This window comes from Trachypithecus francoisi, unplaced genomic scaffold (genome assembly GCF_009764315.1).
Source record: "Trachypithecus francoisi isolate TF-2019V2 unplaced genomic scaffold, Tfra_2.0 Lachesis_group5, whole genome shotgun sequence".
Lineage (NCBI taxonomy): Eukaryota > Metazoa > Chordata > Mammalia > Primates > Cercopithecidae > Trachypithecus > Trachypithecus francoisi.
Genome location: NW_022681470.1, coordinates 145,955,362 through 145,982,374, shown reverse-complemented (window position 1 = coordinate 145,982,374; position 27,013 = coordinate 145,955,362). Strand labels below are relative to the sequence as shown.

Here is a 27,013-nt window from a genome sequence, read left to right as displayed (position 1 = left end):
AATAAAAGAAAGAAAGTTCACAAACCTAGACCAGGCATGGTGGCTCACACCTGTAATCCCAGCACTTTGGGAGGCCGAGGTGGGCAGATCACTTGAGGTCAGGAGTTTGAGACCAGCCTGGCCAACATGGCGAAAACCCATCTCTACTAAAAATATAAAAATTAGCCGGGCATGGTGGCGGGCACCTGCAGTCTCAGTTACATGGGAGGCTGAGGCAGGAGAATCGCTTGAACCCGGGAGATGGAGATGGCAGTGAGCCAAGATTGTCTCACTGAACTCTAGCCTGGGAGACAGAGCAAGACTCTGTCTCAAAATAATTAATAATAATAATAATATAATAATAAAAATTAGCTCGGTGTGGTAGTATATTCCTGTAGTTCCAGTACTTGGAAGGCTGAGGCAGGAGAATGGCGTGAACCAGGAGGCAGAGGTTGCTGTGAGCCGAGATCGCGCCGCCATACTCCAGCCTGGGCGACAGAGCGAGACTTGGTCTCCGAAAAAAAAAAAGCAGAGGGCAGGTTCCTGGGTGCTCATTGTATTGGGACACTTTCCAACCCACAGCTGCGAGGCTCACATTTCCTACATGGAGTCAGTACTCTATGCTCCAGCAAAAGGAAGCCCTCAGGCCGAGTGGATCAGCCAGACACAAAAGGCCACACGGTGTGCGACTCCATTTCTGTGAACTGTCCAGCACAGGCCAGTCCACAGAGACAGGACGGGCACTTGTGGGTGCATGAAACAAAATGAGGAGTTTGCTTAATCGGGACAGTTTCTGTCTGGGAAGATGAGACAGCTCTGGACAGGGACGGGGTGCTGTTTGCACAACTGTGTGAACGTGCTGCGTGCCCCTGGACTGTATGTACACTTAGATTAACATGCTCAGTGTTGTGCGATGCGGATTTTACCACAATAGAAAAGCATTCAAAGATTAGAGTGAACCTGTAATCCCAGCACTTTGGGAGGCTGAGGTGGGAGGATCGCTTGAACCCAGGAGTTCAAGACCAGCCTGGCCAACATAGCGAGACCCCTCATTGCTACAAAAAGTTAACAATTAGCTGGGTGTGGTGGTGGGCGCCTGTAGTCCCAACTACTCGGGAGGCTGAGGCGGGAGGATAGCTTGGGCCCGGGGGTCTGAGGGTCAGTGAGCTCCGATCACGCCGCTGCACTCCAGCCTGGGTAACAGAGTGAGATCTGTTCCTTAAAAAACAAAAAGCAGGCCGGGCGCGGTGGCTCACGCCTGTAATCCCAGCACTTTGGGAGGCCAAGACGGGCGGATCACGAGGTCAGGAGATCGAGACCATCCTGGCTAACATGGTGAAACCCCATCTCACTAAAAAATACAAAAACTAGCCGGGCGAGGTGGTGGGCACCTGTAGTCCCAGCTACTTGGGAGGCTGAGGCAGGAGAATGGCGTGAACCCGGGAGGCGGAGCTTGCAGTGAGGCCAGATCGCGCCACTGCACTCTAGCCTGCGCGACAGAGCGAGACTCCGTCTCAAAAAAATACAAAAACAAAAAAACAAAAAGCAATAACAACAAAAAACAGCAGCTGCCAGAGCAGGAAGGACTTCGAAAACACGTAACTCCCGCTCGGATGAGTTCACTCCATGGCAATTGCTTAGACGACGTAGGGACCTTCTCGCTTCCTAAGAGTCACAGGGGTTTGGAGCTGATTCACACGGCTGCTCAGTGACACGAACCACTCTGATTACTCAACTACTCCCCGAGACGGAGAAGTCCGTTCAGAATCACGCTCAGCTTCCTTCTGCCGATGAGGAAACTGAGGTTTACAGAGACTGTCAGTCCCTCGTGAACGACGTTTCTAGATGCGCATTCAACAGCAAAAGGGAACGCTGAGGCATCGGCCGGGCGCGGTGGCTCAAGCCTCTAATCCCAACCTTTGGGAGGCCGAGATGGGCGGATCATGAGGTCAGGAGATCGAGACCATCCTGGCTAACACGGTGAAACCCCGTCTCTACTAAAAAAATACAAAAAAACTAGCCGGGCAACGTGGCGGGCGCCTGTAGTCCCAGTTACTCAGGAGGCTGAGGCAGGAGAATGGCGGGAACCCGGGAGGCGGAGCTTGCAGTGAGCCGAGATTGCGCCACTGCACTCCAGCCTGGGTGACAGAGTGAGACTCCGTCTCAAAAAAAAAAAAGAACCGCATGGACCACCCTCCGCAAACCAGCCTCGTTCGGTGCCAAGAAGCTCTGAGACCTGGGGAACTTCCCACTCCCAGGGCTGGAAAGCTGCCGCGGGTCACCGAGGGCTGCGGGCCCATCAGAGCTGGGGGTTCCTGCAGGGTCTCGTCCCGAGGAGCTGACCTCTGTCCTGGCTGAAAGCTGGGCCCTGGGGAAGGGGATCTCCAATGACCTGCGCTTGCCGCCCTCTTCCTCTCTGCCACCCTGGTCCTCCTCGGCCAGCGTGTCAGACACCAGCTTGAGGGCCCGCTCCGCGTGGGACACCGCCCTCTGCACGGCCAGGAGCTCCTGCTCCGTCGGGTAGATGGTGGCGTGCTTGCACATGACGTGCCGGTCGTCGCTGGATGCCGGCCACCGCCCGGGCTGTGGGGAGAGGCCGCCCGTGTCAAGGCTGGGCTGTGGGGCCCCTTGGGGAGTGCTGGGCAGGCGGGCAGGTGGGGGTAGGTGGCCGTGGCCAGCTGGGTTACCAGGCAGCAGCACGGCCAGGTGAGAATCCAGCACACACAGAGAGCCCCGGCTGGGGAACAGGGAGGTGCCTGGGGCTGCCCCTGATGGCTGCAGGAAGCTTGGGTCTGAGCCAAGGAATGGGGGGAGCCTCCGCCACCTTTGGCCATAATTTTAAATTTCCAGACCAGGGGCTTTTGAGTCAGCCTGGAAACCCCTTTCTCACAGCAAGGTGCAAATCTGAGGTTCTCATTTAGGCTGGGCGCGGTGGCTCATGCCTATAATCCCACCACTTAGGGAGGCCGAGGCAGGCGGATCACCTGAGGCCAGGAGTTCCAGACCAGCCTGGGCAACATGGTGAAACCCCATCTCTACTAAAAATACAAGAGAGCCCGGCACAGTGGCAGGCGCCCATAGTCCCAGTTACTTGGGAGGCTGAGGCATGAGAATTGCTTAAACCCAGGAGGCAGAGGTTGTAGTGAGCCAAGATTGCACCACTACACTCCAACCTGGGTGACAGAGCGAGACTCTGTCTCACAAAAAAAAAGGTTTCCATTGAACCTGGGGGCTCGGGCCACGGGGACAGGTTCACCTGAGAAGAGACAGTAGTAGCCACAGAGGCATGAGGCTCCCCAAGGGAGGCGACCACCCGGGGCTCCAGGAAGCAGAAGGGTTCTCTGTGGCCCAATGGTAGGGGCTGGGTCTCCCATCTGTGGAGTGAGGGGGTGTGGGCCGTGGAGCCCCGTCCCCTGAGTACTATATGGGAGTTGGGGGAGGTCAGGTCCTCCTAAGGTGTCCGCTGCCCCGGGGGTGTGAGGTTGCCCACATTTGCACACAGAGGAAGCTGTACCTACCTGGAGTTGGGCGCTGGTGGGTGGCTCCGGCCTGCCCATGAGCAGAGAGTGGGCCCAGTCGGATGGTGCGTGGGGCGGCACATCCTGGCAAGGCTCCTCCTCCAGCCGCCTGCAGGACCGAGACAGGACAGAGCGTGGTCAGGCCAGCAGCGGCCCTGAGCTGGGGGCACATCAGAGACGCTGGGGCCTCATGCTCCCAGCAAGGAAGGCAGGGCCGAAGCTTTTACGGGGGCTCCGCTGCACTGCATGGGCGCCTGCTGTATGCACAGAAGACTGAGGCTGGGAAGGCCAGTGTGGGGGGGGGAACCAAACACCCCTTAGGCAAAAGCGGCCCAGCCTTGGCAGCCGCAGCCTTCAGGAAGTCCTGGTCCCCTTCCCAATGCAGACCTGCTGCTGCTGGACACACCACAGTCAGATGTTACCTCAGAAAATGCTCTGGGACAGACACAGGGGACTCCAGAGGTCAGGGACACTGGGACACCGGGGGTCAAGGGGACACAGGAGACACTGGGGATGAGGGGACACTAGGAGATCGGGGGACACAGGGGACTCCAGGGGTCAAGGGGACTCAGGGGATACCAAAGGTCAGGAGACACAGAGACACCAGGGGACACAGGACACCGGGGTCAGGGGACACCAGGGGTCAGGGAACGCAGGGGCATCAGGGGTCAGGGGGTCACAGGGCACACGGGGTCAGGGGGACACCAGGGGTCAGGAAAACAAAGGGGACTCCAGGGGTCGGGGTCACAAGGCACACCAGAGGTCGGGGATACAGTGGACACAAAGGTCAGGGGACACAGAAGATGCCAGGGGTCAAGGGGACCCAGCGGACACTGGGGGTAAGGGGTCACAGAGGACACCAGGGGTCAGGATACACAGGGACACCAGGGGTCGGGGGACCCAGGGGACACCGGGGGTCAGGGAGACACAGGGGACATCAGGGGTAAGGGGTCACAGAGGACACCAGGGGTTGGGCAACCCAGGGGACACCGGGGGTAAGGAGTCACAGGGGACACCAGAGATCAGGGTACACAGGGACACCAGGGGTCGGGGGATCCAGGGCCACCAGGGGTAAGGGGACACAGAGGACACCAGGGGCAAGGGGTCACAGAGGACACGAGGGGTCAGGGTACACAGGGACACTAGGAGTCAGGGGACACAGGGGTCAGGGGGACATAGGTCACCAGGCGCCTCCGCAGCCGTGCGGTCCAGTGAGTTGGCAGGCAGTGTCCCTGCGTGTGCAGAGGTGCCTGGCACCCACGTGTCAGGTCTGCACACCACTGTGCCTTTGCCCGTCTGCTCTGGAACCCTCTCTCGCTCCCACACCAGGACGTGCCCACTGCCCGGGCACCCGATTCCCCCCACTGCCTGAGAGCTCACACGGGGGAGCCCTGTAATCTGCAGCGGCGGGCCTCTGGTTCCACGCTGGACCTGCCCTCCCTCGCCAGGCCCCCTTGCCAAGACCCGCAGCCGGGCACCTCCTCTCCACGTGCCAGCGCCGCAGTTGCTCCAGCCGCTCCTCCGCCAGGCGCCGCTGCTTCCTCCTCCGCTCCTCCAGGAGCTTCCGAGCCCGGCTGCTGGGCTCCGTGGCAATGGGAAGGTCCGGGTTCACTTTCTTCTGGAAAGCAGAGGCAAGGCTCTGAGAGTAGGGACCTTGCCTTAGACAGGGATGCCGGGAGGGTCTTGGGGTGCAGGGAGAGGCCCAGAGACTAGAACTGTTGGGCTGAAATCTCCCAAAGCCTTTTTTTTTTTTTTTTTGAGACGGAGTCTCGCTGTTGTCTCCCAGGCTGGTGTGCAGTGGTGTGGTCTCAGCTCACTGCAACCTCTGCCTCCCGGGTTCACGCCATTCTCCTGCGTCAGCCTCCCGAGTAGCTGGGATAACAGGTGCGTACCACCACATCTGGCTAATGTTTGTATTTTTAGTAAAGATTTCACTATGTTGGCCAGGCTGATCTCTAACTCCTGACGTCAAATGATCCACCCACCTTGGCCTCCCAAAGTGCTAGGATGACAGGTGTGAGCCACCGTGCCTGACCCAAGATACACTGTTGAGACGTGGACCAAGGCTTTGAAAACACAGAAAATCACCCCACCCTCTTAAGTTCATCAGATCACACAGGCAGAAGAGGCCCGACCAGAGGCCTCCCAGGGCCCCCCCGGGGCCCAGCACACCCCGGACGGGTGTCAGGGGCTCCCCCTGCTGGACGCACCCGGTACTGCAGCCGGTGCCGCCGTCCCCTCACGTGCAGGTCCTTGGCGTTAAGGTCATTGAAACTGCACTCGCACAGCTTACAGTGGAAGCGAAGCACTCGCCCTTCCTCGCTGCACACCTGAGACACAAAACAGCCGCACGCACACCAGGCACGAGGCCGGGGGGATGTGAGATGCTACCAATGCCAGGTCGTTGCGGAGCCTTCCTCCTTGCTGGTCATTTTGTGTATGTATTTTTAGAGACAGGGTCTTGCTGTGTTACCCAGGCTGGACGGCAGTGGCTAGATCTCGGCTCACTGCAGCCTCAAACTCCTGGGCTCAAGCGATCCTCCCACCTCAGCCTCCCGAGTAGCTGGGACCACAGGCATGCACCACCACGGGAGGCGGGAGGATTGCTTGAGCCCAAGAGTTCAAGACCAGCCTAGTCAACATAGCGAGACCCCGTCTCTACAAAAAACAAAATTAAATTAAATTAAAAAATTAGCTGGGAGTGGTGGCTCATGCCTGTAGTCCCAGCTACTCAGGAGACTGAGGTGGGAGGATTGATTGAGCTCAGAAGTTTGAGGTTGCAGTGAGCCATGACGGCACCACTAGACTCCAGCCTCAGTGACAGAGCAAGACCCTGTCTCTTAAAGAATCCCAGGCCTACAGTCAAGGCAGACGAAACCCAGCCCTGCCTCTTTGGCACGCGCAAGGCCAACCAGGGTCTGAACTGCCGCTGGCCTGGGAACTGGCAGACCTGGCCCGGGAGCTTGGCTCCACTGCTCACTAGCCTGGCTTTGGCAAGTCCCGAGATCCCCCAGGCCCAGGAAAGGAGCTGGACGGAAGGGCCTCCAACCTCCCGGAGAGCTTTCTACTGCCCGGAGCCCTTCCACCTTCCAGACAGATGGCTCCATGGGGCCCCCTGTTGGGAATGCCTCGGCCTGTCTCTGGCCCTCATGGGGCCATATTCATTTCCTGTTGGTATCCGAAATCTGGCACCCAAAGTGTCAAGCGGGTCTTGCACGGCGTTTAGTCTATGGAGGTCTGGCCTGTGCAGCTCGGGAACGGGGATGGGTCTGTAAATCTCACCGGGAGAAGCCGGGTGAGGTCTCGAAGCCTGACTCACGGCAAAGTGCTTCCCTGACCGGAGCACCAGGGCTTGACAGCCTCGACTTACCTCCTCCACATATTCTGGGCCCACCGGCTGCGCATCAGAGCAGCCTAGGGGAGCTTCCTCCGAGCCTCCTTGGGTGGGTGCTCCAGGACCCTCTGATTTGGGTTGGACTGGTCTCCCTCTCTGGCGTCTGCAGCCTGCTATCTGCGGCTCAGGAGGCCCTGAGGGGAAAACCGTGTCACTTACACCCTGTTCCAGGAGAAAGCACTGTGGCTGCAAACCAGCCAGGTGGCATGGGGGAGAGAACCACCCAGACCCCAGGCTCTGCCTCCGGTGATGTCGGGGGGAATGGCCCTGGGCAGCCACCTTGCTCTCCCTGCCTGCGTGTAACCCAGCCGAGAAACTGAGGCCAGTTTCAATCCGTCAGTGGAGATGTCCTGGATTTAGGTCCTCGCTTGAGGAACCCATTGCCAGCACAAAATCCACAGTTAATAGACGATGAAGTATCAGGCGGACCAAGGCTCGCACTTAACCTACCCCCGTCAGGCAAAATTATGGAGCCTCGGGTGACACAAGTATCTTTGTTATCAGAATGACTTGATGGTTTGATCTTCAAAATCATGTTGCTATTCAGGGATCAAGGCTGCTGAGGTTAAAAACAGAATGCGGCTCCCTCAGCCCCTGGCCACGCACAGCACAGGGGTCCAGGGCAGAGACTCTTAGACAGACCCGGGTTCCAATTCCACCTCCACCGTCTACGGCTTTTCCATCTACACATTGGGACTGGTGACAACATTGACTTAAATGGGTTGTGGGCTGGGCACAGCGGCTCATGCCTGTAAACCCAGGGCTGTGGGAGGCCGAGGCGGGAGGATCACTTAAGCCTAGGAGTTTCCGACCAGCCTGAGTAACATAGCAGAACCCCATCGCTACAAAAAAAAAAAAAAATACAAAAAGTAGTGGGATGTGGTGGTGCACACCTGTAGTCCTAGCTACTCAGAAGGCTGAGCTGGGAGGATCACTTGAGCCCAGGAGGTGGAGGCTGCAGTGAGCTATGATCGCGCCTCTGCACTGCAGCCTGGGTGACACAGTGAGACTGTCTCAAAAACAAAACAAACCATGAAAAAAGAGTTGTCATGGAGGTAAAGTGAAGCAGTGCACACAAAGCAGTGAGCAGATGCCTGGCATTTAATCCTGATTAACGCAGGTCACCTCTGACAGCTGCAGCTTTGCACTCAGGGAAGGTAGGGTCACAGGCAGAGGGGCGCAAGGATTCCACCTTCATTTCCTGGTACCCACATAACTCTGGTTCTGAGCCCAATTTGTTCACTGTCACCAGCAGGGTGCGCAGGGGAGCACAGTCGAGGTGGCAGCCCAGGGAACCCTCTAGGTGCAGGGTGAGGGCTTCCAGTGAACCCCAGCACCCAGCACCAGCTCAAATTCTACTGGAAGAGGCCGGGCATGGTGGCTTATGCCTGTGATCCCAGCACTTTGGGAGGCCGAGGATAGTGGATCACTTGAGGTCAGGAGTTCGAGACCAGCCTGGCCAACATGGTGAGATCCTGTCTCTACGAAAAATACAAAAATTCGCCGGGTGTGGTGGCGGGTGCCTGTAGTCCCAGCTACTCAGGAGGCTGAGGCAGGAGAATCGCTTGAACCCAGGAGGCAGAGGTTGCAGCGAGCCGAGATTGCACCACTGCACTCCAACCTGGATAACAGAGCGAGGCTCCATCTCAAACCAAAACAAAACAACTCTACAGGAAGAAATGGCATTACCATTTTATTGGTTCTGCCAGCACTCTCTGGAAATGGTCGCAAAGGGTCTCCAAGGTTCAGGGCGGTGTGGGTCAGGGGGAGGTTGGAATAACGGAGAGACGGCACCAACCCCACACCACCCCCCGGGAGGACGTGACGAAAACCAACTGGATGGTCGATTTTCTCACGAAATTTTCACTGGGCAGGGTGGCCAGGGCTCCCGTGGGTACACGAACACGCACGCAGACACACATACCCTCGCATGAGGCCTTCGAGGCCACGGGTCTCTTGGCCAGTGCTGGCCTGCTCGGGGCACACACGCTGGGGCCAGTGGGGGATGTGGGCTTGGCCTCCACCCCGGGGGTGCTGTCTGTGGCCGGTGCAGGCTCGAGGGTGGGAATGGGCTTCCCCAGTTTGGTGTGCAGCTTGAAGGCCTGCAACAGACAGAGCCGGGCTCCTGTGTGAGGGCCGCTCCCAGCCTGATGGCCTTTTTCAAGAGGCAGGAAGGGCCTCCGCGGGCGGGCAGTGGGAGTGTGGGCGGGCTCGTCCTGGGGACCCCGCTTCTTCTCTCCTCCTGCTCTCTGGGTATCACCCACGCCAGAAGGCCCTTCCCAGGTGGCCTCCTGCCTTGCACACGTGCTTGTGAGTCCTTTAGCGCGTTGACACTCCTCTGACGTGGGAGCATGTGGCTCACCGGCTCACTGGATGCTCTTCCTCCTCTTCCACCACGTGGGCTGCCAGGTGGGGCCTCTCAACCTCCCGAGCCCCATCCTAGTGCCCCCGACTGCCCGGGACTCCGCGTGTGTGAACGGATGGTGGGCGTGCACCCTGGACGGACACCCACGTTCTGCACGAGCGTGTGCACGTGGTCACGTCCGTATTCTGGCCGTGCCCTATTCTCAGCACCTCTGGGTGCACGGCGCTTCTGGCAAAGGTGTCGTGTACACAGGGCCGCTGTGTGTGTGCTGGGGACCATCTCAGACACATTTGCCAGCTCCGAGTCTCTGACACGCGCTGCACAAGACCTGCCCTGTAACCCCCAACCCCACAATGGGTGGCAGGGCCTGCCTGACCCCCAGACCAAGCCCCAGCCTGTGGGGCTGATGCCTGCAGCTCTGCTCCACCGGCCCCTAGCTCTCCGGTCCCCAGGCCAGTGAGTCTCCTTCCATCATTTCTCTGCCCCCCTCCTTCCCTCCTCCATGCCTCCCTGCACATTCCTCTTTCCCCCGTGGGTTCACACAGGCCCTCAGCAAGCTGTCCTGAACAGAGCCAGGGAATGAGGCCCTGGATGAGCCTTTAGGCAGCTGAGGGAAAGAAGCCAGGTCCTCAGCCAGGCCTCCCAGGGTGGCTCAGACTGACAGCCCAGGCTACAGCACAAGCCAGCTGTTCCCCTCCCTGCCCTCAGGTGGGGACTCCATCCCCTCCCGGCCGAACATGACATAACCCAGGCCTTTCTTCTTTTTTTTGAGACCGAGCCTTGCTCTGTCGCACAGGCTGGAGTGCAGTGGCGAGATCTCAGCTCACTGCAACCTCCACCTACTGGGTTCAAGCAATTCTCCTGCCTCAGCCTCCTGAGTAGCTGGGGTTACAGGCGTGCACCCCCACGCCCAGCTAATTTTTGTATATTTTAATAGAGACGAGGTTTCACCATGTTGGCCAGGCTGGTCTCAGACTCCCGACCTCACGTGATCCACTCGCCTCGGCCTCCCAAAGTGCTGGGATTACAGGCATGAGCTACCGTGCCCGGCCTAACCCAGGCCTTTTTAAGGCCACAGGAGAACAGTGATTATTACAGCAGGGAGTGTGAAGAGCAAGACCCCAAAGGGAACACAGCGTTGGATCTCATCACAAGGCAAGCCTTGTCCGTTGCCACGCCTGAATGCCAAGCTTTCTTGGAAGTCTGGGCGTGAGTGTCTCGGCCACTTCGTGTTTTTGTGTAATGAGCAGGAACCCCTTTTATAAGTCGAAAGGAAGGCCGGGCACGGTGGCTCAAGCCTGTAATCCCAGCACTTTGGGAGGCCGAGACAGGCGGATCACGAGGTCAGGAGATCAAGACCATCCTGGCGAACACGGTGAAACCCCGTCTCTACTAAAAAAATACAAAAAACTAGCCGGGCGAGGTGGCGGGCGCCTGTAGTCCCAGCTACTTGGGAGGCTGAGGCAGGAGAATGGCGTGAACCCGGGAGGCGGAGCTTGCAGTGAGCCGAGATAGCGCCACTGCACTCCAGCCTGGGCGACAGAGCGAGACTCTGTCTCAAAAAATAAATAAATAAATAAGTCGAAAGGAGTCCAGGTGCAGTGGCTGACACCTGTAATCCCAGCACTTTGGGGGGCTAAGGCAGACAGATCACTTGAGCTCACGAGTTCCAGACCAGCCTGGCCAACAAGGTGAAACCCTGTCTCTACTAAAAATACAAAAATGAGCCAGGTGCGGTGGTGGGTGCCTGTAATCCCAGCTACTCGAGAGGCTGAGGCAGGAGAATTGCTTGAACCCAGAAAGCAGAGTTTGCAGGTCACTGAGCCGAGGTCACGCCACTGCACTCCAGCCTGGGGGACAGAGTGAGACTTTTGTCTCATTTAAAAAACATAATAAAATGAAAAATAAGATAAAATGACTGGAAAGGAGTTTGGATCCTTGAAGATGAGGAAGCATGGGCCTGGGCAGCCAGCCCTTGGGCACGTGCCACTTGGGGAAGCTTCTCCAGGCTCCCTCTGATCTCCGCAGGCACCTCTGTGGGTCCTAAGTGCTGACCTGGGGGCTTCCTCCCCAGGGGTGGCAGAGCCTGGGATGGGTGGGGCCATACCTTCTGGTGCTTGGCTCCCCGGATGTGGGCCGTGTAGGCATCTGCCCCAGTGCAGGACACGGCGCACAGGCCGCAATGTAGCTGCGCCTGCACCCCGCGCGGGCTCCCGTTGGGCCGCACGCCTGTCTTCTGGGCCACCTCCTTCTTTCTGTGCTTCTGCCCTCCCAGATGTTCCCGGTAGGTCTGCAGCAAGGGGTGAGAGGGAGCCTGAGTGGGGGTTTGCACACTGGCCACGCCCCCTCCCCTGCAGGCCCCCGTCTTAGCGCGTAGGAACTCGGTGGTAGCAGAGGCCCACTGTCCCCAACCCTCCATCCCCTGGTGCCACGGAGGTTCAAGTGTCCCTTTATTTTTCTTGTTTTTATGTTTTACTTTTTGAGACAGAGTCTCGCTCTGTTGCCCAGGCTGGAGGGCAGTGGTGCCATCTCAGCTCACTGCAACCTCTGCCTCCTGGGTTCAAGTGATTCTCCGTCCTCAGCCTCTCAAGTAGGTGGGACTACAGGCGCATGCCACCACACCCAGCTAATTTTTGTATTTTTAGTAGAGACAGAGTTTCACTATGTTGGCCAAGCTAGTCTTGAACTCCTGACCTCAAGTATCCACCTGCTTTGGCCCCCCAAAGTGCTGGGATGACAGGAGCACACCACCGCGCCCAGCCTATCTTCTTACTGTAGACTTCTCGAATTTTTTTTTTTTTTTGAGACAGGGTTACGCCCTGTCACCCAGGCTGGAGTGCAGTGGCGCTATCTCAGTTCACTGCAACCTCCACCTCCTGGGTTCAAGCGATTCTCTTGCCTCAGCCTCCCAAGTAGCTGGGACTACAGGTGCCCGCCACCTCGCCTGGCTAATTCAAGCGTCCGTTTATGAAGCCCACGTAACAAACCCACAGGCTCAGACTGCTAGACATAAGGCTTCTCCCTTCTTCTGGAATTCAAGGAGTTTCTTAGGAAAGCATGCTCCATGCATCACACGTTCCTTTCAGGGGCTGCTGTATACAGAAAATTCTGACTTTTCAGAATTCAACCTTGGCAACCGAGCAAGGGCACCTGCTGCCCGAAGGACAGTCATGTACACTTCCGTCTTCGGAAACTGCTAACAGACACACGGGCTCCACTTGGGGGGAGCTACCGTGAGTCACAGGCCTACACATCCGGTGCTCCTGGGCCCAAAATATCTGATTGCGTCTGGGGAAGCGACAGCCAAGCCCTCAGGCAGAATCCTGGGTGTGCTGCTTAAAATCCTGAAACGAAGCCGACCACAGACAAGACGTGGCAGGTGGGCCACGAAACCAACACGCCCTGACAATGCCAAGAATGAATGTTCTGCAGACTGAAAAATGCCCCTGAAAATACTGAGGCACACTGGACAATGCCCGCTCCCCTGCAGGCCACCGGCTCAGCGCTCAGGAGCTCAGTGACATCGGCCACCGGCTCAGCGCTCAGGAGCTCAGTGACATCGTCTGGTTTTAGGGAAGAAAAATTGGATGTGGGAGAGGCACACATTTTACCATATATATGCTCTCTAGAATTTAGGAATCTTTTTTTTTTTTTAGATGGAGTCTCACTGTCGCCCAGGCTGGAGTGCAGTGGGGCAATCTCAGCTCACTGCAACCTCCGCCTCCCAGGTTCATGCCATTCTCCTGCCTCAGCCTCCCAAGTAGCTGGGACTACAGGCGCCGCCACCACGCCCGGCTAGTTTTTGTATTTTAGTAGAGACGGGTTTTCACCATGTTGGCCAGGCTGGTGTCGAACTCCTGACCTCAGGCCATCCTCCTGCCTCAGCCTCGCAAAGTGCTGGGATTACAGGCGTGAGCTACCCGCGCCTGGCCTGGCATTTAGCAATCTTGAACTTCATAAATATATTACCTAAGCAACAGAATAAATACACATCCCTGTGCACACACACTAACTCAGAAAGAGAGACTGCCTGTGGAATAGAGAAGGCTTCATACCTAGACGCTACCACTAAATCACTTCAGGGTGGAGGGATTATGGGGGATTATAGGTAGGCTTTTTTGTTTTTTGTTTGTTTTTGTTTTTTTGTAAGACAAAGGGTCTTGCCCTGTCGCCCAGGCTGGGGTGCAGTAGTGTGATCATAGCTCACTGCAGCCTCGGACTCCTGGGCTCAAATGATCCTCCCACCTCAGCCTTCAAAGTGGCCAGGACTACAGGTACGTACCACCATGCCCAGCTAATTTTTAAATTTTTTTAGAGACAGGGTTTCACCCATGTTGCCCAGGATGGTCTCGAACTCCTGGGCTCAAGCGACCTACTGGCCTCAGCCTCTCGGGATGCTGGGATTACAGGCATGAGCCACTGCGCCTGGCCAATAGGCTGTCTGTGTGCACTTCTGGCGTATACTGGAATAATTAGCCACATGGGCTTCAGCACATCTTGGTTTGATTTCTGCCTGGGTCACTAAAACTGACTCTGAGTTCCTCAAAGTACTGACCCTTTCTGAACCTCTGGGATTTTATCTGCTACACGGAGATGGTAGCCACAAGGCAGATATGAGGATTAAATAACCCACATGGGTCTGGTGCAGGGACTCAGCTTGTCATCCTGGCACTATGGGAGGCTGAGGCAGGAGGATTCCTTGAGCTTAGGAGTTCGAGACCAGCCTGGGCAACATAGTGAGACCCCATCTCTACTGAAAATAAAAACAATTAGCTGGGCATGGTGGTTCATACCTGTCTCAGCTACTTGGAATGCTGAGAGGAGGACCTGAACCGAGGAGATGGAGGCTGTCATGAGCTGTGATTGCACCACTGCACTCTAGCCTCAGCAACAGAGTGAGACCCCTTGTCTCCAAACAAAACAAAACAAAACAAAACAAAAACCCTCAAACTTGTATCCGAGCACTCTGCAAAGAAGGCCAGGGTCTCTCCTAGCATGAGATGCAGTGGAGAGCTGCCGGGGCCAAGAGCCTGAGACAGGGAAAGGGTGATCTGTGGTGGGAGGGGTCCTGAGCAGGGCTGGGCCCCCCATCTCCAGCTGGGTCAGGGGTCCTGAGAGGGTGTCCTGAGCCTTCTCACACCTCTCCAGAGACTCCGTGTCTCTCCGCGGTCCAGAGCTTGCTTTCAGAGTATTAAAAACGAAAGATCAGGGTGTGTGTTTTGCAAAGATAGAGCTCTAGGGTCTGATTATTTTTCCAGGAAACGAGCCCACATCTCTGCGGGGTGACTTACAAACTTTAAAACCTCAAGCGCGTGTGTTCGGTAAGGAGTCTTTCACGTGTGTCCCAAACAAGCACTGCCACACACAAGCACACGTGCACCCACACCCAGGCGCAAGCACACACATACGCACGCAGGCACACATACACACGCAGGCACACATACGCACGCAGGCACCATACACACGCAGGCACACATACACACATGCATAAACACACACACACACTTGCACACACGCACACATACGCACCCTTGCACTCACGCACACACACAAGCGCTTGCACACACAGGCACATGCATACACCATGCACGTTTAACACCGGACCTTTTTTCAGCAGGCAGCGACCCTGACCTCCCCGGCGTCCACATTGGGGTTCAGACGTTAGGAACAAAGAGGTCCCCAGGGCCTGCCCATGGCGGGAGGCTGGCTGACCTGCGGGCCAGCGCAGCTGATCTTGCAGACGTCGCAGTAGTGAAGCTGGAGCTGCCTGGGCCCGGCTTTGGGTCTCGGCAGTTTGCTGGGAAGCCACGGCTTCCAGTCGGCCCTGGGGCTGCTTCCTGAGCCTGTGGGTGTGGGCGGCGGGGGCAGCTGCTGCGGGGGTCCCCGGGGAGGCAGGGGCTGCGCTGGGGGATAGAAAGGGCTGGCGGCCGAGTACACCGACGCGTCATAGCTCGGGTAGCTTGGTGCTAAGGAGCAGAGAAAACAGTGAGTCGGGGGAGATGCTGATTCCACTCGAGTTGAAGCGGGGGCCGACGGACCGACCGCCTGGGCAAGGAACGCTGGTCTTACCCGTGTAGGCGGTGCAGGTGGGATCGTAGGAGGGCGGGGGGTAGGAGGTCACGATGGACGCCGAGGACTCGGGCTGGACGCCTGTCGCCGTGGGGTAGGTGTATCCCGAGGACAGGGCGCTCGCTGGCTGTCCGGCCTCCACTCTGGGCGCCTGTTGTGGGGGCTGAGCGCGGCTGTGACCGCCATGGGGGCTGGGCTGCCTGCAGGCCTCTTGGGTCCCTAGGGGACAGGCACAGGCCCTCTGCAGAGCCAGCCCCCACCCCACTGTCCCTCACCTGCGGATGGGCCCCGGGCTCAACTGGCTGGAAACGCCGGATGCTTCAGCCGGGACCAGAGGTCAGAGCCTAGGGCCGAGTCCGGGCAGCGACGGGCAGGTGACCTTGTGCCCACCTCTCCTTTCCAGAGCCCAGCTTCTCCCTCCTGCCGTGGGGGAGGAGGGCTCCTCTGCGTCTCCGGCTCCTTCACCCACAGAGCTCACCTCCTGCCACCCGGGGAAAGCTTCCTTAGAAAAAATGTTAGCTGCATTTTAGGTTCTCACTTTCCTTCATTCATAGGCCCACACCTGGCAGAGACCCCAGGGCCCATCTGAGCAGCCAGCCCTGAGGCTCACCTGCAAATCTAGGATGATGATGATGATGATGATGATGATTATTATTATTATTATTATTATTGAGACAGAGTCTCGCTGTTGCCCAGGCTGGAGTGCAGTGGTGCGATCTCGGCTCACTGCAACCTCCGCTTCCCAGGTTCAAGTGATTCTCCTGCCTCAGCCTCCTGAATAGCTGGGATTATAAGCATGTGCCACCACGCCCGGCTAATTTTTCTATTTTTAGTAGAGACGGGGGTTTCACCATGTTGGCCAGGATGGTCTCGATCACTTGACCTTGTGATCCACCCACCTCACCCTCCCAAAGTGCTGGGATTACAGGTGTGAGCCACTAGCCTTTATTTTGTTTTTTTTTTAGAGACAGGGTCTCTCTCTGCTGTCCAGGCTGGAGTGCAGTGGTGCATTCACAGCTCCCTGCAGCTCAGTTCCTGGGCTCAGGCGAACCTCCTATCTCAGCCTCCTGGGTAGCTGGGACTATAGGTGCACACCACCATGCCTAGCTAACTTTTTTGCATTTTTTGTAGAGACAGGGTCTTACTATGTTGCCCAGGCTGGTCTCAAATTCCTAGGCTCAAGCAATTCTCGCACCTTGTTTGGGCCTCCTAAAGTGTTGGGATTACAGGCATGAACTACCTTGCGCCACCTCTAGGATGGTTAAGATGTAACTTTCACCAGTGCAGTGGCTCACACCTCTAATCCCAGCACTTTGGGAGGCTGAGGCAGGCAGATCACCTGAGGTCAGGAGTTCGATACCAGCCTAACATGGTGAAACCCCATTTCTACTAAAAATACAAAAAATTAGCCAGGCATGGTGACGCGCACCTCTAGTCCCAGCTACTTGGGAGGCTGAGGCAGGAGGATCATTTGAACCCGGGAGGCGGAGGGTGCAGTGAGCTGAGATCACGCCATTGTACTCTAGCCTGGGCAACAGAGCGAGACTCCATCTCAAAAAAAAAAAAAAAGATGTAACTTTCAGGCTGGGCATGGTGGCTCATGCCTGTAATCCCAGCACTTTGGGAGGCCAAGGTGGGCGGATCACAAGGTCAGGAGATCGAGACCATCCTGGCTAATACTGTGAAACCCCATCTCTACTAAAAATACAAAAAATTAGCCGGGCATGGTTGCGGGCACCTGTAGTCCCAGCTACTTGGGAGACTGAGGCAGGAGAATGGCATGAACCCAATAAGCGGAGCTTGCAGTGAGCCGAGATTGCGCCACTGCGCTCCAGCCTGGGCAACAGAGCAAGACTCTGTCTCAAAAAAAAAAAAAAGAAAAAAAAAAAGATCTAACTTTCCCAAGGTTTTCCTGTGCTGCAGGGAATGTCTCCTTGTCCACAGCCCCGACCCTGCAGATGGCTCACCTGGCTGGCAGGAGTCTGTCATGCGCCCAGGCTGGAGGGCAGGAGGCTGGAAGTACGGCCTGTCCTCGTAGCTCCTGGCAGCCACCGACTGTCCATAGCTGTAACTGTCCTGAGTGGGGGTTTCCGCAGGAGAGCAGCTCAGGCGGCAGGTGCAACGCGCCCTGGCCACACTGCACTCTGCATTTAGTCTTTCCCGCAGCGCTGGCTCCTAAGCATCTGCCCAAGACCAGGCCCTGGCCCAGGGGCAGGGGGCAGGGGATGTGGCTGACACAGCAGCTCTCATGGAGCTGACACTAATTTCCAAGAATCCGACTGTGATTTACAAGAGGACGCTGGGTGTGGCAGGAGAGGGTGGGTTTGCAGGGAGAAGCCCCTGAGGCCGTAGCAAGGAAATGGAGAGGGAAGGAAGAGGGTGGGGTCAGGTAGGTGCTTGGGTGACAGGTGGCCTCTGATGCCATTGACCGACACGACCTGGGGACGAGGTGCAGGCGGCAGGGCTGGGGAGTTGGAGCATGGTCATAGGGGACATCTTTGCGACACCAAGTGGGAACACAGTGGCTGGATCTGCAGCCTGAGTGCCTCGGTTGGGAAGGTGGGATTGTCACCACCCAGCTGTGCCCCACATGCCACAGACACCCTCTTAGAAAGGCAGGAACCCGGAGCGTGGGGAAGGTGGGGTGAGTCCTGGTCTCTCTGGCCAGGGAGGGGTCCTCCAACCCAGGTGATCCTCGTCCTCCTTCACAGTCACTGCTGAGGCTGGGACAAAGCTCTGAGTGCTGTCACTGTCCCCACTGCCCCGATGTGGAGGTATGCACACGGCCTGTCCCCGAGAGCAGTGGATTCTTTTGGAAGTGACTCTGCCCTGATTTCTCCCCACCGCAGGTACGTAATGCCAGCAGAAGGGTCCCGAAGGAAGGATCACGGTTAAGAGGCCTGGGAGAAGGAGTAGCTGCGGGGAGCCCACCGCTCTCACCCACGCAAGGCAATCCACGTTTCCCGGCAATGCTGTTAAAGAAAGGACTGGATACCTGGTAGGTAGCCATGGTGGTGGCCGTGGGGACGGGCTCCTGGGGTCGGCTGCCGTAAGTGAATTCCTGGCTGGAGTGGGGCTGGTATCCACCGTACCCTGCCGGGGCAGCTGGAGGAAAGGCCGGGTTTGAGGCGGGGTCCATCCCAGGAGTGGGCTGTGCAGGATAGCTGGCCCGCGTGGTGAGCAGGGGAAGAGTTGGAGTCTGGGCGCTAGAACCACAAACACACACACAAGCCCCACGGGGTTAGAGCAAGTTCTAACCCCACCGGACCTGAGCTGCCCTGCTTAGTGGAGACCCTCCTAGGAGCCCAGGCACAGCTGAGGGCACTTCCCACAAATTAACACCATCTCACAACAACGCTGTAATGCTGGAACTATCACTGCACCCAATTTACAGATGAAGAAACCGAGGCACTGTCAGTGGCAGAGGTGGGACTCGAACCTATCTGAGTTCCGCTTTGTAGATGATCTACTTGTGTGGCAGGGCTTTTTCTCCATGTCAAGATTCTTCAAAGAAAACTGAACTTTTTCTTGGCTCACTGCAAGCTCCGCCTTCCGGGTTCAAGCGATTCTCCTGCCTCAGCCTCCTGAGTAGCTGGGACTACAGGTACCCACCACCACACCCAGCTAATTTTTTTTTTGTGTGTGTATTTTTAGTAGAGACGGGGTTTCACCATGTTAACCAGGATGGTCTCAATCTCCTGACCTTGTGATCCGCCCGCTTCAGCCTCCCAAAATGCTGAGATTACAGGCGTGAGCCACCGCGCCCGGCCAGAAAATTGAACTTTTAACACTACAGCGTCTGGCCGGGTGTGGTGGCTCACGCCCGTAATCCCAGTACCTTGGGAGGCTGAGGTGGGAGGATCGCTTGAGCTCAGGAGCTGAGATCACACCATTCCACTCCAGCCTGGGTGACAGAGCAGGATTCTGTCTCAAAAAAAAAAAAAAAAAAAAAGGTGGCTGGGCGCGGTGGCTCAAGCCTGTAATCCCAGCACTTTGGGAGGCTGAGACGGGCGGATCACGAGGTCAGGAGATCGAGACCATCCTGGCTAACACGGTGAAACCCCATCTCTACTAAAAATACAAAAAAACTAGCCGGGCACGGTGGCGGGCGCCTGTAGTCCCAGCTACACGGGAGGCTGAGGCAGGAGAATGGTATGACCTGGGAGGCGGAGCTTGCAGTGGAGATCGCGCCACTGCACTCCAGCCTGGGTGACAGAGCGAGACTCCGTCCCCAAAAAAAAAAAAAAAAGTGATCAGGAGCTCTCTTAATCTCCTTGGGGTTGAGACTTCTTTTTTGTGACAAAATATTTCAAACACAGAACCACCGAACAAACGCACATCACTGAGATGGGTAAGTGTTAATGTTTGGCTGTATCTGTGTCAGAGCTTCTTGCTTAAATAAATAGAATTGAAGCCCCACCTGGATCCTATTCCTCCCTCTTCCTCCCTAGGGTTGGCGGCTGTCTTTTGTCCAATCATGATTCTTAGACTTTTACTACATATGTATGAAGGTTTTGTTTGTTTGTTTTAGAGACGGCGGGGCTCGCTTTGTTGCCCAGGCTGGATGGAGCACAATGGTGCAATCATGGTTCACTGCAGCCTCTAACTCCTGGGCTCCGTGTGAATCTTTTTTTCTTTTTTTTTTTTTTTTTTTTTTTTGAGACAGAGTCTTGCTCTGTTGCCCAGGCTGGGGTGCAGTGGCCGGATCTCAGCTCACTGCAAGCTCCGCCTCCCGGGTTTACGCCATTCTCCTGCCTCAGCCTCCTGAGTAGCTGGGACTACAGGCGCCCACCACCTCGCCCGGCTAGTTTTTTTGTATTTTTTAGTAGAGAGGAGGTTTCACCGTGTTAGCCAGGATGGTCTCGATCTCCTGACCTCGTGATCCACCCGTCTCAGGCTCCCAAAGTGCTGGGATTACAGGCTTGAGCCACCGCGCCCGGCCTCTTTTTTTTTTTTTTGAGATGGAGTCTCGCTCTGTCGCCCAGGCTGGAGTGCAGTGGCCGGATCTCGGCTCACTGCAAGTTCCGCCTCCCGGGTTTACGCCATTCTCCTACCTCAGCCTCCTAAGTAGCTGGGACTACAGGTGCCCACCACCTCGCCCGGCTAGTTTTTTTGTATTTTTTAGTAGAGAGGAGGTTTCACCGTGTTAGCCAGGATGGTCTTGATTTCCTGACCTCGTGATCTGCCCGTCTTGGCCTCCCAAAGTGCCGGGATTACAGGATGACAGGCTTGAGCCACCGCGCCCGGCCCCGTGTGAATCTTTATACAACACGGTGTTGTGCTTTTCAGCAACGTGTGCAAAATTATATTCTTATTGTGCATCTCACACTGCAGCTTGCTTCTCCAATGCCCAGCAAACCTTGTCTGAAATGTGCTGATACAAGTCCACACGGTTCACTCATTTTAACTCCTTCTTCCCTACGCTGTCCTCCTACCTGGACACAGGGTCCTCTGCCCAGGCTCTGCAGCTGACAGTTTCATTGCCCAGTACAGAAGCACCAGCCACATGTGGCTGAGCACTTCTGTTTGCTTGTTTTATTTTACTTTTTTTTTCTTCTTTTGAGACAGAGTCTTGCTCTGTCGCCCAGGCTGGAGTGAAATGGTGCCATCTCGGATCACTGCAATCTCTGCCCCTCAGGTTCAAGCAATTCTCCCACCTCAGCCTCCCAAGTAGCTGGGATTATAGTTACCTACCATCATGCCTGGCTAATTTTTGTATTTGTGTAGAGACGAGGTTTCACCATGTTGGCCAGACTGGTCTTGAACTCCCAACCTCAGGTGATCCACCCATCTCAGCCTCCCAAAGTGTTGGGATTACAGGCATGAGCCACTGCGCCTGGCCTGATTGTTTTAGATATGAGGTCTTGCTCTGTCACTCAGGCTGGAGTACAGTGACATGATCATAGCTCACTGCAGTCTCGAACTCCCGGGCTCAAGTGATCCTCCTGCCTCAGCCTCCCAAGAAGCTGGGACCACAGGCATGCACCATCATACAAGGCTAATCTAGAATCATCTCATGACCCAGCAATTCCACTCCAAGGTTCTTACTCAAAGGAAAAGAAAGCAGAGGCTCAAGTAGGTATTTTACACCAATGTTCACAGCAGCACTATCTGCAGTGGCTGAAAGGTGGGAGAAACCCAAGCGTCCATAAGTGGATAAATGGGCCGGGCGCGGCGGCTCACACCTGTCATCCCAGCACTTTGGGAGGCCGAGGCGGGCAGATCACTTGAGGTCAGGAGTTTGAGGCCAGCCTGGCCAACATGGTGAAACCCCATCTCTACTAAAAATACAAAAATTAGCCAGGCGTGGTGGGGCACGCCTATAATCCCAGCTACTTGGGAGGCTGAGTTGGAGGATCACTTGAACCTGGGAGGCAGAGGTTGCAGTGAACCGAGACTGCGCCACTGCACTCCAGCCTGGGAGACAAAGACTCTGTCTCAAAAAAATTGGATGAATGAACATAACGTGGTCCATCCACACAATGAAATATGATTCGGCCTTAAAAAGAAAACAAGTCCTGGCCGGGCGCGGTGGCTCACGCCTGTGATCCCAGCACTTTGGGAGGCCGAGACGGGTGGATCACGAGGTCAGGAGATCGAGACCATCCTGGCTAACACGGTGAAACCCCGTCTCTACTAAAAATACAAAAAGAAATTAGCCGCGCATAGTGGCGGGCGCCTGTAGTCCCAGCTGCTCGGGAGGCTGAGGCAGGAGAATGGCGTGAACCCGGGAGGCGGAGCTTGCAGTGAGCGAAGATCGCGCCACTGCACTCCGGCCTGGGCGACAGATCGAGACTCCATCTCAAAAAAAGAGAAAAGAAAAAAAAGAGGCTGGGCGCGGTGGCTCAAGCCTGTAATCCCAGCACTTTGGGAGGCCGAGGTGGGTGGATCACGAGGTCAGGAGATCAAGACCATCCTGGCTAACACAGTGAAACCCCATCTCTACTAAAAATACAAAAAAATTAGCTGGGCGAGGTGGCAGGCGCCTGTAGTCCCACCTACTCGGGAGGCTGAGGCAGGAGAATGGCGTGAACCCGGGAGGCGGAGCTTGCAGTGAGCCGAGATCGTGCCACTGGCCTGGGCGACAGAGCGAGACTCCACCTCAAAAAAAAAAAAAAAAAACAAGTCCTGACATAGGCTACAGGGTGGATGAACCGTAAGGACGTCACGCTCAGTGAGAGAAGCCAGGCACAGAGGACAAAGCCTGTGTGGTTCCACTCCTAGGAGGTCCCTAGAGTTGTCAGACTCACAGAGACTGAAAGTAGGATGGGGGTGCCCGGGGCTGGGGAGGGGAACGGAACTGAGTGTTTCATGGGGACTGAGCTTCAGTTTGGGAAGATGAGAAGGTTCTGGAGATGGATGGTGGTGACGGCTGCCCCACCATGTGGATGTGTTTAATGCCACTGAACTGTGCCCTTATTAATAAAATGGTAAAACTCGTCAATTTTATGTTATCTAGATTTTATCACAATAAAAAGCAAAGAAACCTCATACCCATTACCAATCACGTCCCCGCTTCACCCATCTATCTGGCCTTTTAATGTTAATGGAAATTTCTGAATATTATTGGAAAGTAACTTTTAAAAAAACACACACATGAAGTTAAATTTTCAATGTTTTACTTTCTTTTTTTTTTTTTTTTGAGATGGAGTCTCGCTCTGTCACCCACACTGGAGTGCAGTGGTGCAATCTCGGCTCACTGCAACCTCCGCCTCCTGGGTTCAAGTGATTCCCCCGTCTCAGCTTCTGGAGTAGCTGGGATTACAGGCACCTGCCACCACACCTGGCTAACTTTTGTATTTTTGGTGGAAATGGGGTTTCCACCATGTTGGCCAGGCTGGTTTCGAACTCCTGACCTCAAGTGATCCACCTGCCTTGGCCTCCCAAAGTGCTGGGATTACAGGTGTGAGCCACTGCGCCAGGCCCAATGTTTTATGTTTAAATTGCATTTATGATGGAGACATATTGAATTTTTGCACACTTGTGGTTTAATGGCATCTTGTGGTTGAATCCTTTAGATGAGTCTTTCTCAATTGGGGTTCCAGCAGAGAACGAGGCCTGGTACCCTGAGGCCTCCACGGAGGAAGGAATTCCTCTCCCTCCCTGGAGTCTGGAATGGAGCTCCCTGTGGCCCACCCGCCGGGAGACTCAGTCTTTACAGTCAGCGTCTGTGCTCTGCAGTTTCAAGGCAGAACCCTGGTTGGGAGAGGGGGCTGCAGAGTTGGGCCAGGTGGCCATGACCAAGTACGATGGGCTGGGCGGCTTCAGCAACAGAGACTTATTGATTCTCTCACAGTTCTGGAGCCTGGACGTCCTAGACCGAGGTGTCGGCAGGGCCGGTCCCTCCGTGGCTTGCAGACGGCGGTCTCTGCCCTGTGTCCGCATGTGGTTGTCCCTCTGTGCATGTCTGTGTTCCAATCTCCTTTTCTTACAGGGATCCCGTCAGAATGGATTAGGGCCCACTCTGCATTAGGCTAAATTGATTAAGTTGAATTCATTTCAACTTCATTCCCTCTTCAAAGACCCTGGCTCTCCCACTGCACCCTAGACTGGGCAACATAGTGAGACCCTGTCGCTATAAGAGAAAGTTTTTTTTATTACAAAAGTGTAAAGAGGGGCCAGTCATGGTGGCTCACACCTGTAATCCCAGCACTTTGGGAGGCCGAGGCGGGAAGATGGCTTGAGCCCAGGAGTTTGAGGCCAGCCTGGGCAATATAGTGCTACTCTATCTCTGTTAAAGAAGAAAAGTTAAAAAAAAAAAAAAAGAAAAAAGAAAAAAAAAAAGTAAAACTGCAACATGGTCCCTACAAGGTCACACCTTTGTAATCCCAGCACTTTGGGAGGCTGAGGCAGGAGGAGTGCTCAAGCCCAGGAGTTTGAGACCAGCCTGGGCAACATGACAAAACCCCATCTTTAAAAAAAAAAAAAAAATTTAGCCAGGCAAGATGGTGTGCACCTGTAGTTTCAGGTACTCAGGAGGCTGAGGCAGGAGGACCACTTGAGCCCAGGAGGTCAAGGCTGTAGTAAGCCATGTTCACACCACTGCACTCCAACCTGGGAAACAGAGCGAGATCCTGTCTCAAAAAAAGAAAAGAAGAAAACTAAGAATAAGTCAAGACCCTGTCTCCAAATCCAGGCATATTCAGAGCTACTGAGGGTTAGGACTTCAACACAGGAATGTGTGGGAGAAGGGAGTAGATTCAGCCCCTAATGGCTGCTTCAGGTCATTTCCATAACACACTAAATGATATGGAAATCTTTTTCTTTTTCTTTTTTTTTCCTGAGACAGAGTCTTGCTCTGTTGCCCAGGTTGGAGTGCAGTGGCATGATCTTGGCTCGCTGCAACCTCTGCACCCCTGGGGTTCAGGCGATTCTCCTGCCTCAGCCTCCCAAGTAGCTGGGACTAAAGGCAAGTGCCACCATGCCTGGCTAATTTTTGTATTTTTAGTAAAGACGGAGTTTCACCATGTTGGCTAGGCTGGTCTCGAACTCCTGACCTCAGGTAATCTGCCCACCTCAGCCTCCCAAAGTGCTGGGATTACAGGCGTGAGCCACCGCACCCGGCCTCTAAGGAAATCTTAATTACACAAACATCATTCATGCTGAAATTAAGGCACAGAAAATAAATGTTATGGAACATATAATCATTTACAGATGAGTTTGTTTTCATTTTATTTGAGACATCCAAACATCACCAGCCCATCGACAGAGTGCCTAGACATGCACAGAAATACTGTCGCCCCTGAATGTCCGTGGGAGATGAGTTCCAGGACTCCCCAATGGATGGCAAAATCTTCGGATGCTCAAGACCCTGATACAGAAAGGTGTAGCGGCCGGGCGTGGTGGCTCACGTCTGTAATCCCCGCACTTTGGGAGGCCAAGGCTGGGCGATCACCTGAGGTCAGGAGTTTGAGACTAGCCTGACCAACATGGTGAAACCCCATCTCTACTACAATAGATAAACACAGGATACAAAAAGGTATAGAATTTGCACATAGCTTCCTGTATACATTAAATAATCTCTGGATTACTTGACACCTAATGCAGTGCCTACACATTACTTCATTTGTGTGGATTCAACATGGTACTTGGCATGTGGCAAATTCAAGTTTTGCTTTTGGAAACTTTGTGGAGTTCTTCCAAGTATTTTAGTTTATTTTATATTTCTAGAGACAGGTTCTCACCCTAGATGCCCAGCTAGAGGGCAAGCAGCATGATCATAGCTCACTGCAGCCTCAAATTGCTGGGCCCAAGCAATCCTCCCATCTGAGCCTCCTGAGTAGTTAAGACTATAGGGACATGCGACCGTGTCTGGCAGATTTTAAAAAAATTTTTAGTAGAGATGAGGTCTTGCTCTTATGCCTAGGTTGGTCTCAAACTCTTGGGCTGAGGTGATCCTCCCACCTCAGCCTCTCCAGTAGCTGCAACTACAGTTGTGCACCCATACCTGACCATTTTTCCATATACATATATATAATAAATCTATAACATATAATATATAAACACATAATATACAAATATATATTATATAAATATATAATATAAATATATATATAATAAATATATAATATATGAGACAGAGTCTCCCTCTGTCGCCCAGGCTGGAGTGCAATGGCATGATCTCGGTTCACTGCAACCTCCGCCTCCCGGGTTCAAGCGATTTTCCTTCCTCAAGTAGCTGAGATTACAGGTCCCCGCCACCATGCCGAGCCTAATTTTTGTATTTTTAGTAGAGATGTTCTTGAACGCCTGACCTTAGGTGATCCACCCGCCTCAGCCTCCCACGGTGCTGATGACAGGCGTGAGCCACCGCGCCTGGCCTGTTTTTCCAAATATTTTTGTTCGGCAGTTGGTTGAATCCACAGATGTGGAACCCATGGACAGGGAGGGCTGGCTAATTAAATCCAGTCATCTTTGATGCTCTGCTGACTCAAAAAACCACAGCAGCACACAGTTTTTGTGTATGTTGTTAGAAAGGTGTGTTTGTCATGGTGAGTGGGACAGAACATACTGTATTTAACTTTAGCCAGCTTGGTTGATAATGTTAAAATATGTAGACATATGGTAGGCAGCCTTCCATCTGTACTTCTGCCCTGGGCCTCCCAAATGTAAAGACTGATTAGTTACATAAGCAGAACACGCATCTAAAAAAAAAACAGTTTACTTGTTTGAAACTGTCACGATTCATTCACCTTGTTCCTATTTTCCTTACTACATAAGCGGAATGTGCTTCCAAAAGAAGAATCATTGTTTACTTGTTTGAAAATAGCACAATTCATTCACCTGTTTTCCTTAATTATGTAAGCAGAATATGCTTCTAAAAAAGACTGTTCACTTGTCTGAAAATAGCACAATTCATTCACCTGTTTTCCTTAGTTACATAAGCAGAATATGCTTCTATAGAAAAGACGGTTTTTTTTTTTTTTTTTTGAGACAGAGTCTCGCTCTGTCGCCCAGGCTGGAGTGCAATGGCGCGATCTCGGCTCACTACAAACTCCGTCTCCCGGGTTTATGCCATTCTCCTGCCTCAGCCTCCCGAGTAGCTGGGACTACAGGTGCCCGCCACCTCGCCCGGCTAGTTTTTTGTATTTTTAGTAGAGACGGGGTTTCACTGTGTTAGCCAGGATGGTCTCGATCTCCTGACCTCGTGATCCGCCCGTCTCGGCCTCCCAAAGTGCTGGGATTATA

At 54.7% G+C, this 27,013-nt stretch overlaps 1 protein-coding gene across 2 annotated transcripts in view; it reads right to left on the bottom strand.

Annotated features, from left to right (window-relative positions):
- ZFR2 (zinc finger RNA binding protein 2) overlaps positions 1 to 27,013 on the bottom strand; it is a 66,448-nt gene that overhangs the window by 13,734 nt on the left and 25,701 nt on the right. For both annotated transcript variants that reach the window (XM_033196864.1, XM_033196865.1), the window contains exons 2-12: positions 18,321 to 18,531; positions 17,293 to 17,401; positions 15,326 to 15,544; positions 14,969 to 15,222; positions 11,364 to 11,546; positions 8,816 to 8,993; positions 6,868 to 7,025; positions 5,708 to 5,827; positions 4,976 to 5,115; positions 3,498 to 3,606; positions 2,372 to 2,562 (exon numbers count right to left, since the gene is read on the bottom strand). In XM_033196864.1, coding sequence (XP_033052755.1) covers positions 2,372 to 2,562; positions 3,498 to 3,606; positions 4,976 to 5,115; positions 5,708 to 5,827; positions 6,868 to 7,025; positions 8,816 to 8,993; positions 11,364 to 11,546; positions 14,969 to 15,222; positions 15,326 to 15,544; positions 17,293 to 17,401; positions 18,321 to 18,531 — 1,872 coding nt within the window. The remainder of the gene's footprint in view (positions 1 to 2,371; positions 2,563 to 3,497; positions 3,607 to 4,975; positions 5,116 to 5,707; positions 5,828 to 6,867; positions 7,026 to 8,815; positions 8,994 to 11,363; positions 11,547 to 14,968; positions 15,223 to 15,325; positions 15,545 to 17,292; positions 17,402 to 18,320; positions 18,532 to 27,013) is intronic.